The sequence below is a fragment of the Phaenicophaeus curvirostris genome, chromosome 4, assembly GCF_032191515.1.
Source record: "Phaenicophaeus curvirostris isolate KB17595 chromosome 4, BPBGC_Pcur_1.0, whole genome shotgun sequence".
In the NCBI taxonomy this organism is placed as follows: Eukaryota; Metazoa; Chordata; class Aves; order Cuculiformes; family Cuculidae; genus Phaenicophaeus; species Phaenicophaeus curvirostris.
Window position 1 is genome coordinate 27,889,322 of NC_091395.1, and position 12,195 is coordinate 27,901,516.

Below are 12,195 nucleotides of genomic sequence, written 5' to 3' on the forward strand. Positions count from 1 at the left end.
GATTTGAGTACAATGCAAAAAGGCATTCAGAGATGCAGCCAGTCTAAACTCCACTTTGTCCTTCTGCCTCTTATTTCCTGCAGGTTGCCTATTGTTCTCCAGAGACATCTTGCCAAAGAAAGTGTTGGGCATAAGGCTATAGCTGAAATTTAGGTCAACTATGGGCCTCAGCATTCATTTGTGGATTATGTGGCAAGTAATTAGGGTACTGTAAATTTGTGCCCAGACTTGCTGAGCACTCACTCAAGCCCTCAGAAGTTGATTGACATTTGATTGGGTTTTTTTCTAGACTAGTAGGAATAAGAAGCAGTTGTTATGAAAGATTGAATAGGCATGTTGAGAGTATACCTAGGTGAATTTGACTCAAAGTAGCAAATAAATTCATGCAAGAAGATAATATTTCTAAAAGCGTTTGTAGGGCTGGAGCCATTGCTATAAAATAGTGTTATATAGATATTACAGGCAATATGGTCTGTCCCAGGATGCCTCAGAATAAACATCATCATCAAAAAGCAGCTCTTCTTGCTCTGGTATTTCAGTTAAGGTAACATTTACATAATAGTTAATGTCTGGAAACTTCAGGGGGAGGTCTGTCTGTACCTGCAACTGGGGTAGACTATACCTTCATTAGCAAGCAGTGCGGCCTAGCAAGAAGAGCTATGTAAAGTGCAATAGATGCCAATCACCCAAACTCAGCATTTCTGGGAGCTGGGGATTATTACTCCTGTAATACGCCCGTCCTGTGCATTAGGCACACACCAGGAGCACATTTTCCAGTTTCATTTCACCTGCAGGGAGTCCCCAGCTATGTGAGCCTCTCACAGTGTGATCTAAGGAGAGGGGGTGAATTTCCCTTCGAAAGCACTGAAGAGAAGGTGACGGAGAACAGGTATCTTCTGTCTAACATATATTCTAATGCCATCCCTGACAGTGACTGCTCTGCTTAGTTCAGATCTGTCATTTACCTTTCCAGCAGGATGGGACTTGGAGCATTTCACTCAGTCCCCATGTGGATGGAAAGCAGTTGGAAGATGCTTTACGAGTTCATAGGACCCGTGTGCAAACTAAGCAGCTCCAGTGTGCTGTGCTATAGGAGATGCAGAAAGAAAACACAAAAGAAACCATCTCTTTCATTTATCCATTCTGAAATACAGCTATAAATTGTGTTACGATTTTGTCAATATGTGGTGCTTGCAAAGACTTCAAATAAATAATGTTAGGACCCCAGGGGTCTTATTGATTTTGTAATGATTTCGAAGAGAAGCCACTCAGTTCCCCATTTGCTGACAAATTCTTTGCTCCCTCAGGAATTCCTATTGAACACATATTAAAGACAGGATAAAGTAATTCCAAGGAAATATAGAAGAGAGGGCTTTGTGCATGGATTTTGCTCAGCAAATGGGTATTTAACCTCTGACCAGTGACGATAGGTCTCCCTTAGCTCTATTAGATCAACAGCAAGCTACTATAATTAAATAAAAAAACTGTTTAGAGCCTCACCAAACATGTCCTGGGAATTAAAGCATATGGCAGGGATAGGCAAAAAGACTTTCCATATGCTAATGACCCTAGATGTCTGAAATAAATTAGATCCATTAGAGTTTATGCTCAATAAAAGGAAGACTTCAAGCACTCCAAAGTTAGTGACTCGAGACCAATTTTGGCTTCAAAATTCAATCTGCCTGCTTATTAATACTTAGTAAGGCTATGGAGGAGACAGGGGATGCAAAATCATAATTCTGTGTTGTATCAGAACTTTAAAGTGCCATCAGTTTCTTTTCCTTCTTTTTTTAATTAAACCATTTTTCATTATTCCCTTTTTTTGTTCTCTTCATTAATTTGATTTTGTTCCCATTTTCGTTTAATTTCTCTCTTTTTAAGGTTTCATTTATCCTATTTCAACTGAACAGAGAACCCAGAATGAATATGGATTTTCTTGTAAGTTTAATGTTTGATTTTACATTCCTGGATGGTAATTTGATGCTAGGTCATGCTTTACTATTACACCAGCTCTGTATAACTAGTCAAAGAGGGACCTATTCAGCAGAGTAAGTAGCATGCTGCTTCCTTGACAGGAGTCATGGTGCTTTGCTGTCAGTGGGTTGACGAATGATAACCCTTATGCATGAGGAAAATAGAAGGTACTGCCTCAGAAACAGAAGCTGGAGAAAACGAACCCTCCTCTCATTAAAATTTCCTTAGCTAATGGAAGAAATGTGGAGGAGGGATAAATTGAGCTAGAACTGGGAGATGTGCCTCCTGAACTGATGAGGAAAAAAAATTTCAAGACCAATACACTGACGGTCTGATAGCTAGGAGCTTGCAGAGACTGATCAGTCCCTTTCAACATGTGCCAGCTCTCACCTCTGCACTGGAGGTCAGCCTGGCTTAAATGACTAGAAAGAAAGTTATTTCATATGTTTCAAACTAACAAAATGGGATACTAAAAAAGTCTGATTTGGTTTTGCGCTTTCTTTTTTCATTATGCTATCTCTAAAATTGAGGTTTTTCACTGTATGGAAACGCATAAAATTTTGGTTATGTATTCAGACCATATGGAAATTGGTCATATGGGAAAAAAATGTCTAGCGGATAATGGTGCTAGAGATTAGTCTGAAATTAGTACTGAAGATACAGTATAAGCAGCTAGTAGAAATATTATAGCCATTTTCTCACAATAATAATAGATTATAATAATAAATCTGAGTTCCTTTTTGTAAATTAGCACATTATTTCTTATGCTTGTTTCAGCTTTTATCCAAATACAGATGTGTTAATGCCATTGATGAAAACAGAGTGTTTGATTCTGTGCTTTACTTCATTTATTTTTTTTTAAGTGAATGGATGGAAGGGAAAAATGAATTGACACCTTATATTTTTAAAAAAAAAGTGAACTCAAAGATACGTCCTGATATTCTAGGTGTTCCATAGAAAAAAATTGCTCTTTGGGTTTTTTTAACATTTCTTTTTAAATTAAAAAATAAAGGTTTTGAAGTTTAAAAACCCACAAGATTTTTTTTTGTTATCAGATGAACCACTGAATACCAATATTACAACACTGTGTCCCTAAGACATACTATTTTATTTCTTAGGATGAATTTGCTTCATGAAACTAAATCTATAATATGTGTTATGCTTAGTAGATCACAGACTGGGTACTAGATAGATGAACAAGTAGATAGGGAAAGAGTTAAAACACAAGTTAGAGATAAATCAAAGATCTTTTTCCATCAAAAGAGAATAGAGCTGTTATACAGCTTTGGAAATGGATTTTAAATTAATCTGTAAAATAGGTAGTAAATATCTGCAGGAAACGAGAATAATAATAATGTGCTTTCTTGAAAGTCCCTGTGAGGAACACATTTCTTCAAGGTTTCTGGCCTCTCTCCCTCTAGCTGCTCCTGATTCAGATGATGTTGCTCTCTACGTCGGGATCGTCATAGCTGTGATCGTTTGCCTGGCCATTTCTGTGGTTGTGGCCCTGTTTGTCTATCGCAAGAACCACCGTGACTTTGAGTCAGATATTATTGACACCTCAGCGCTGAATGGCGGATTTCAGCCTGTTAACATTAAGGCTGCAAGGCAAGGTTAGTTGTCATTTCCATCCATGTTAACCAATTCAGGGAGATGCTATAAGGTTGTGATTTCTTGGGCTGCATGAATGATGTTTGCTGGGTGATTGTTGACACTTTGTAAAAGGGAGAAGGATTATATCCTTTTGTTTCTGATGGTCAAGTGCTCAAAACCCACATTGGCGTTTTTCAGATGTTCTCAAAGCATAAAGCAGAAGAGAGACTGAATATGAGAATGCAACATGGAAATGTGTATTGAAATACAGGTCTAGCTCAAGTTTAAATCAAAGGCAAAGCTCTAACAGAAACAATGGAGGCAGAATTCATCACAGAACTGATATTACAGTACAGTACTTCTATCAAATCTTCTTCCCCTTTGTTTCACTAATAGCCTTTTTATTGTGCCTTGTCTTCACAGGCATAAATAGTAGTTTAAGAATACTGTACTTTCAATAGACAATGTAGAAGAAGTTGCAGTAGAAGATCATTTAATAATGAGCGTTTTTATCACTGGTGCATAAAAGCTTGATTATTTCCACATTTCATTGGCAAGGAAAAAAACACTCTAAAGTTAGTGCTGGCTTTTTCAAGACCCATTTTAGATTGTAGAGTTCCTCTGTTTTTCCCAATATGTGTGCAAAAACAATAAATCAAGAATTGTCATGTGGAAGATTAGCTGAATTGTGATTTTGTTTGCTGGGGATACTCTTGAAACAAGATTTTTTGAAACAAAACTCAAAAAGGGTGATGCAGGTACTAATTCCCCACTGTGGGGAGTCAGGGGCACAATGACTTCATAGGTTTGTTCTGTCTTCTATTTCTTTTCTTTTATTTTTTATTATTGTCTTAGTCCAATTAGATAAATCAGTTAATGATTCTCACTTAGCACTTACAGAGGGTGTATTATTTAATAAAACTAGATCTACTGAGTATGGAAAACATCTTGCCCTGAAGCTGAGCACATCATACTGGAAATACAAATGCAGCCTGAAAATAATAAGTGAAGAATCCTTAGAGCAAAAACATGCCATAATTTCATATGACAATTAGATGCCATAGTGGCTGGGGCAATACAAGCCCTGGGAGTTTGCTGAGACATGCATGGAAAAGGAGATTAAGGTCAGACTGCAAGGACTTTGCATTATCTTAGCCTTTTGTATGAAATGCAAAAATGCAGAATGCAAACCTGAATTGTTACCTAGAAGAAAGTCATCAGAACAGAGAAATTACACAGTTCTTCCTTCTCCTCTCCAATGCAGATCTCTTGGCGGTACCACCAGACCTCACTTCTGCTGCAGCCATGTACAGAGGTCCTGTTTATGCCTTGCATGATGTCTCTGATAAAATCCCAATGACCAATTCTCCGATCCTGGACCCACTGCCCAACCTGAAAATCAAGGTTTTTAACACTGCTGGTGCAGTCACTCCCCAGGACGATCTCTCTGACTTCTCCTCCAAGCTGTCCCCACAGATGACACAGTCTCTGCTGGAGAATGAGACCCTGAACATGAAAAACCAGAGCCTTGCTCGGCAAACAGACCCGTCATGCACTGCATTTGGGACCTTCAACTCTCTAGGAGGTCACCTAGTAATTCCCAATTCAGGTAAGTGCTAGCCATGTTGACTTAAAGGCTCAGTTATTCCATGGTTTTTGAGTGGACTTAGATTGTTTTTGTGCACAAAAAAAGCAGGGTTGCTCCTGGGACTCTGCCTTTTCTTTTTCAGAACAAACAAATGGGTTTTTCCCCCCATTAAGGTCTACCAAGGTGTTTCAAGTATTCTTTTTCCAGTGTTGTGTCCACCTTTTTAAGCGAATATTACAGAGCTTTAAGCCACTTTCTGAGACTTGTGAGGCTTCAGAGCTTCCCTGCATAAAGTGAGATTCAACATCCTTGACCTTTTTTTTCACGCAACTTTAGAAAAAAGGCAGAAAACCTCAATCTTGTCATCACACATAAAAAGGACAAATTAATTAAAAACCAAATTGGTTGTTCCACTTCCAATTCATTGCAGACTGTGTGATATTGAAGTAGGACAGCAGAATACTAATTTTTTAAAAACTTATTTTCCTGCACACATTGCATACCCAAGGAGAAAAAGGCCCAGAAGTGTCTTTTCTCTATTTCTGTTGTTATTCATATTGTTGACTTGTCTTACAACTAGGAAAGAGAAGGCCTGAGAAGCAAGTGCTTTTTGATATAATTGCAAAGTGCTGCTCAGTCTTTCTCACACAGTATGAGTCCAGGCTACCTGGCCTCCTTAAAGCCACCCAGGCACTGGGAGGCAGTTTCAGAGCTTCTGGGCAATAGGGAGAGGTTAGTTCTCAAAGCCACATCTTTTAGGAGAGTCATACCTCTGTTTGGTTCCTAAAGGAAGCATTGACATTTAAAGGAAGTTCAGCACCTAGATATGTCCATGGGTTTGCTGTGCTAATGAAGAACATTAACATCTGAAGCAGAGTCAAATCAAATGTGGAAAACACTGGATGTGGGGGATATGTAGGATGTACAGTGTTCAGGATGTACCCTGTCCAGTTTCTGTGGAGTTCTGAATCAGCTGGGACCACAGTACATGTGAGACCACAACTCTCTGATGAGATAGCTCAAGGTCTCACAGCTTTTCTGCCTTGTTCCTTTACACCTGATAGCCATCTCTCAGCCAATTTACGTCATAGTGCCCTGATGGAGGAGATTGTGCCTACCTCTGTCTCTTGGTCCTTTGCTGGATCTTTTCTTGTTTGTTGATGTTATGGAGAAAGCAAAACACCGAGTTGGCCCAGGACACATTTCTCTAAGTAGATATTAATAAGGTAGATATTAATAATCAGGTTTCTTGTGCCATGGAGCTGCACGTTATCAGCAAAATCTATTAATCACATTTAATTCATAGAATCATAGAATCATTAAGGTTAGAAGAAACCTTTAAGATCATCAAGTCCAACCATCAACGCAGCACCACCATGCTTACTAAAACATGTTCTGAAGTGCCACAGCTACGTGGTTTTTTAACAGCTCCAGAGGTGATGACTCCACCACTTCCCTGAGCAGGCTGTTCAAATGCTTTGTCTCTTTCAGTAAAGGATTTTTTTCTAATGCCCAATCTAAACTTCCCCTGGCACAACTTGAGGCCATGTCCTCTCATCCTGTTGTTCATTATATGGGAGAAGAGGCCAACACCCACCTTTCAGGTAGTTATAAAGAGAAGTTTTCCAGCAACACTTCTGCAGGCCTGTAGCATTGCAAAAAAAAAAAAAAAAAAAAAGATTTATTGCTGTAATCCTTTAAAAATTTTTTAAATAAGTTTTGTAAAAGATATAAATCTATCGACCACTACCACGTATGCCTCTGTGCTACTTCTGGATGCATGTATATCCTCCTAGTGATATGATCAAAGCCTTTCATTTATGCTACACTTGCCATGCTGCTGCTGAGAATGTGCACAGGTGAGGTTGTAACAGGTCTGTAAAGAAACAAGTGTCAGAAGGCACGTATGCTAAAGAGGAGGGGCTGTACGAAGTTTCTATAGACTGTTTTGTGAATATGTATATATGTAAATAATCTGCCTGTAAATTTATTTTCAGTTACATAGTAATAACTGTTTTAAAAACTTGGCCACTAATTTCCATATCTGCAGAGACAGCTAGCTGAGACGTGTACAGCAGAGAAATATACCTGGTTCATATGCCGTCTTCATCGTGCAACAATGGGGGCCTCTGTTTTCTGGAGAGTCACTTGCTAAATTTCTGAAATTGCAGTAATGTAAGAACAGTGTTTTGTAATCAAGCGTGCAGCTCATCATCCAAAGGGCACAGAGTGTATTTGCCCACATTTTTTTCAAGGTTGGATACCCAAATTTTGAGCTACTCTACAGGACTAGGCGCATTCAAAACACCAAAAAGCCCCATTTTGTCTCCCTGGTAGTCTAATTGGAAGCTGAGTGCATTAAAAGACAGGATGTCAGCTGCAGAAACCATCTTTCAGGAAACAACTAGTTCTTCTCACTTCCTGGGTCAGAGCTGCTCTGTCTTTCATTTTTGATCTTCATTAAGTAAGAATTCCCTCGAGAGAAATGTCCCATTACAGCTGTTGAAAGTTTTAGTCAAAGTTGTTAGTTTCTCCATGGTTTTACAAGGTGGGCAGCAGTGTAACCATCTGTCTGCTCTTTAAACAAAATAAAATGGAACAGCCCCCACACGCCGGTCCCGCGCGGTGCCTGACGGGAGGGGGCGGTCCCGGCAGCTACCGCGGGAGATTTAAACGCGGAGCAGCCATTAACACTGCTTCTTCGGCAGCATCTAGCAGCAGGACGGTGAGTTCTGTGGTGGGGTGGACGTTTTGAGGCGGTGGGAGCTTCCCGGAGCCGGGAAAATCCCAGAAAAATAAAAAACCCAGGCGGGGGTCCTGACAGCCCCCACACGCCGGTCCCGCGCGGTGCCTGACGGGAGGGGGCGGTCCCGGCAGCTACCGCGGGAGATTTAAACTGCGCCCGTGGGAGCACCGCGAAGAGGAGCGTGGCAAAGAGGTGCGGGGCAGTTCGAGCGGCAGTTCGAGCGGCAGTTCGAGCGGGCAGGGCGCAGAGAGGACCTAGAGACTAGAGAGAAGACACCGAAGACCATGGTGGCCACCCGTCAGAAGGTTAAAGCTGCTCCGTGTGCTGCAGCAGGCAGGGTGGATGCTGCCACCCAGACGGAGCCACAGTGGGTGCATGCAGCTACCCAGACCCTGGGCTGCAGGCAGTGCCCCCCTCCCACACCGGCTCGTGCCTCTGGTCCTGGCCCCACTTGTGAAAGCTGCGCTCGAGTGGGGGAACTCCTTCACATGGTGAAGGAGCTAAGAGAGGAGGTGAAGAGACTGAGGACCATCAGGGAGTGTGAGAGGGAGATTGACCAGTGGAGCAGGGCCCTCTCACAAACTCAGCAGCCTGCTGGGGCTGGAGTGTCCGAACATCATCCACCTGCAAGCTGCAAGGTTGGGGGAACAAGAGATGGGGAATGGCAGCAAGTTCCTGCCAGAGGAAGGAAACCTACTCCCCTCACCCATACAGCAAAGCCCCAGATCCCCCTGGCGAACAAGTACCAGGTGCTGCAGGTGGAATACAGCCCTGAGGATGAGGATGGTGGCTCCCACAGCCTAGAATCCTTCCCTAGGCTGCACCATTCTCAGAGAAAGATAAAAACATCCTCCATCAAGAAGAAGAGGAGGGTGATTGTTGTAGGGGACTCCCTCCTAAAAGGAACGGAGGGACCCATTTGCAGACCGGACCCGCTCCACAGAGAGGTCTGCTGCTTACCGGGTGCATCAGGGAAGGAGGTGGCTAGAAAACTTCCTTCCCTGGTTCACGAGACAGACTACTATCCTTTGATAGTGGTCCAAACTGGTAATGATGACCTAACAAACAAAAAAGCCAAAGCCATCAAGAATGGCTTCAGGGCAATTGGGAAAGTGATGGAGGGCTCTGGGGCACAAGTAGTATTCTGCTCCATCCCAATGCTAAATAGAGAGGAGGGGGAAGCCAGGATGAAGAATTCGATTAATACCTGGCTCCGAGCCTGGTGCGAGGAGAGGGGCTTTGGCTTTTTTGATCATGGGGGGGCTCACGCACCCCCAGGCTTTCTCGCTAAGGGCGGGACACATGGGTCTCCTGGGGGGGCTAAAGCCCTTGCCAGAAACCTGGCCAAGCTCATAAATCGAGCTTTAAACTAGATGTGAAGGGGGAGGGGGTTGAGCCCAGGCTAGACAGGAACGAGCCTGGATGTGGGGAATTGGTGATTGGGAGAGGGTGCGCGGGCGAGGACCACCAGTACCTCACCGCACAAAAAGTGGGGGAGAACACACCTCGGGGTGTTAAGGGAGATGCAGGCACTCTGGTGTCAACTACTCCAGTTACCAGGCAGTTGGGAACAAACCCTGTTCCCTCTAGGAGGGCTGAAGGCTCGGCAGCTCAGCTGAAGTGCATTTACACCAATGCACGCAGCATGGGAAATAAGAAGGAAGAGCTGGAAGCTGTCGTAGGGCAAGGGGCCTATGATGTCGTTGCCATCACGGAAACGTGGTGGGACGACTCATATAACTGGAGTACGGCTACGGTGGGGTATAAGCTTTTCAGACGGGACAGGAAGGGTAGGAGAGGAGACGGGGTAGCCCTCTTTGTAAGGGAGGACTTGGACTCCATTGAGATGGATTGTGGCCATCAGGAGGTTGAGTGCCTGTGGGTCAAAATCAGAGGAGCCCACCAGAAGGGAGATTTTGTGATGGGAGTCTGTTACAGACCACCCAACCAAGGAGAAGCAGCTGATGAGCTCTTCTATAAACAGCTGCGGTCGATCTCTAGATCGATGCCTCTCGTTCTGGTGGGAGACTTCAATCTGCCTGATATCTGCTGGGTGTACAACACAGCAGAAAGGAAGCAGTCTAGGAGGTTCCTGGAGTGCGTGGGAGATAACTTCCTTGCACAGTTGGTGAATGAACCAACCAGGGAAGGTGCCCTCCTGGACCTCCTGTTGGTGAACAGAGAAGGCCTTGTAGGGGATGTGGCGGTAGGTGGACGCCTAGGACTAAGCGACCATGAGATTATAAAATTTTCTGTTCTAGGTGAAGTGAAGAGGGTGGTTAGCAAGACGGTAACATTAAATTTCCAGAGGGCAGACTTTGATCTCTTCAGCAGGCTGGTTGGTGAAGTCTCATGGGAGACAGTACTCAAGGGCAAGGGAGCCCAGGAGGGCTGGGAGCTCTTCAAAGGGGTGGTCCTAACAGCTCAGGAGAAAGCCATCCCTGTGGTCCGGAAAAAAAGCCGGCAGGGGAGAAAGCCAGCTTGGTTGAATAGAGAGATCTTGAGGGATATCAAGAAGAAAAGAAATGTTTATGGCCTCTGGAAGAAGGGACAGGCCTCTTGGGTGGACTACAGGAGGGAAGTGAGATTGTGTAGGGAAAAAATCAGAAGGGCTAAGGCTCAGCTAGAAATTGGATTGGCCAAGTCAGTGAAAGATAACAAAAAATCTTTCTACAAATATATAAATAATAAAAGGCGGACTAGGGAGACCATACAGTCCCTATTGGACACAGAAGGGACAACAGTAACAGGGGATGAGGAAAAGGCTGAGGTACTTAATGCCTTCTTTGCCTCAGTCTTTAGTCGTAAGGAGGGTCGTTCCGTCTGTGTACAAACCCAGGAGCTAGAGGAGCATAATGAGGCTCCCGTGATCCAAGAGGAGGTGGTCAGAGCCTTGCTAGCCCGACTGGACAGTCACAAGTCTATGGGGCCGGACGGGATTCACCCTAGGGTACTGAAGGAGCTGGCAGATGTGCTGGCCAAACCCCTTTCCATCATCTTCCAACAGTCCTGGAAGACTGGGGAAGTCCCACTGGACTGGAGGCTGGCTGATGTTGTGCCCATCTACAAAAAGGGCCGCAGGGAGGACCCAGGAAACTACAGGCCTGTCAGTCTGACCTCAGTGCCAGGGAAAGTCATGGAGCAGGTGATCTTGAGTGCTATCATGAAGCACATGCAAGAGAACCGGGTGATCAGGCCCAGTCAACATGGGTTCACAAAAGGCAGGTCTTGCCAGACTAACCTGATCGCCTTCTATGACAAAGTGACCTGGCTGCTGGATGAGGGAAAGGCTGTGGATGTGGTCTTCCTGGACTTCAGCAAAGCCTTTGACACAGTTTCTCACAGCGTTCTGCTTGAGAAACTGTCAGCCTCTGGGCTGGACAGGCGCACACTCTCCTGGGTGGAAAACTGGTTGGATGGCCGGGCCCAGAGAGTGGTGGTAAATGGTGTGAAATCCAGCTGGAGGCCAGTGACAAGTGGGGTTCCCCAGGGCTCAGTGCTGGGTCCAGCCCTGTTCAATGTCTTCATCAATGATCTGGATGAAGGCATCGAGTGCACCCTGAGCAAGTTTGCGGATGACACTAAGCTGGGTGGAAGTGTCGATCTGCTGGAGGGTCGGGAGGCTCTGCAAAGGGATCTGAACAGGCTGGACCGCTGGGCTGAGTCCAACGGCATGAGGTTTAACAAGGCCAAATGCCGGGTCCTGCACTTGGGGCACAACAACCCTATGCAGTGCTACAGACTGGGAGAAGTCTGTCTAGAAAGCTGCCTGGAGGAGAGGGACCTGGGGGTGTTGGTTGACAGCCGACTGAATATGAGCCAGCAGTGTGCCCAGGTGGCCAAGAAGGCCAATGGCATCTTGGCTTGTATCAGAAACGGCGTGACCAGCAGGTCCAGGGAGGTTATCCTCCCTCTGTACTCGGCACTGGTGAGACCGCTCCTCGAATCTTGTGTTCAGTTCTGGGCCCCTCACCACAAGAAGGATGTTGAGGCTCTGGAGAGAGTCCAGAGAAGAGCAACAAAGCTGGTGAAAGGGCTGGAGAACAGGCCTTATGAGGAGCGGCTGAGAGAGCTGGGGTTGTTTAGCCTGGAGAAGAGGAGGCTGAGGGGAGACCTCATTGCTCTCTACAACTACCTGAAAGGACGTTGTAGAGAGGAGGGTGCTGGCCTCTTCTCCCAAGTGACAGGGGACAGGACAAGAGGGAATGGCTTCAAGCTCCGCCAGGGGAGGTTTAGGCTAGACGTTAGGAAAAAATTCTTTACAGAAAGGGTCATTGGGCACTGGAACAGGCTG

At 44.8% G+C, this 12,195-nt stretch overlaps 1 protein-coding gene across 2 annotated transcripts in view; it reads left to right on the forward strand.

Moving 5' to 3' along the window:
• UNC5C (unc-5 netrin receptor C) overlaps positions 1 to 12,195 on the forward strand; it is a 261,148-nt gene that overhangs the window by 226,097 nt on the left and 22,856 nt on the right. Inside the window, exons 8-10 of one of the 2 annotated variants that reach the window (XM_069855594.1) lie at positions 1,882 to 1,938; positions 3,396 to 3,587; positions 4,832 to 5,176. In XM_069855594.1, the coding sequence (XP_069711695.1) occupies positions 1,882 to 1,938; positions 3,396 to 3,587; positions 4,832 to 5,176 (594 nt within the window). The remainder of the gene's footprint in view (positions 1 to 1,881; positions 1,939 to 3,395; positions 3,588 to 4,831; positions 5,177 to 12,195) is intronic. The other variant, XM_069855595.1, reaches the window with a different exon arrangement.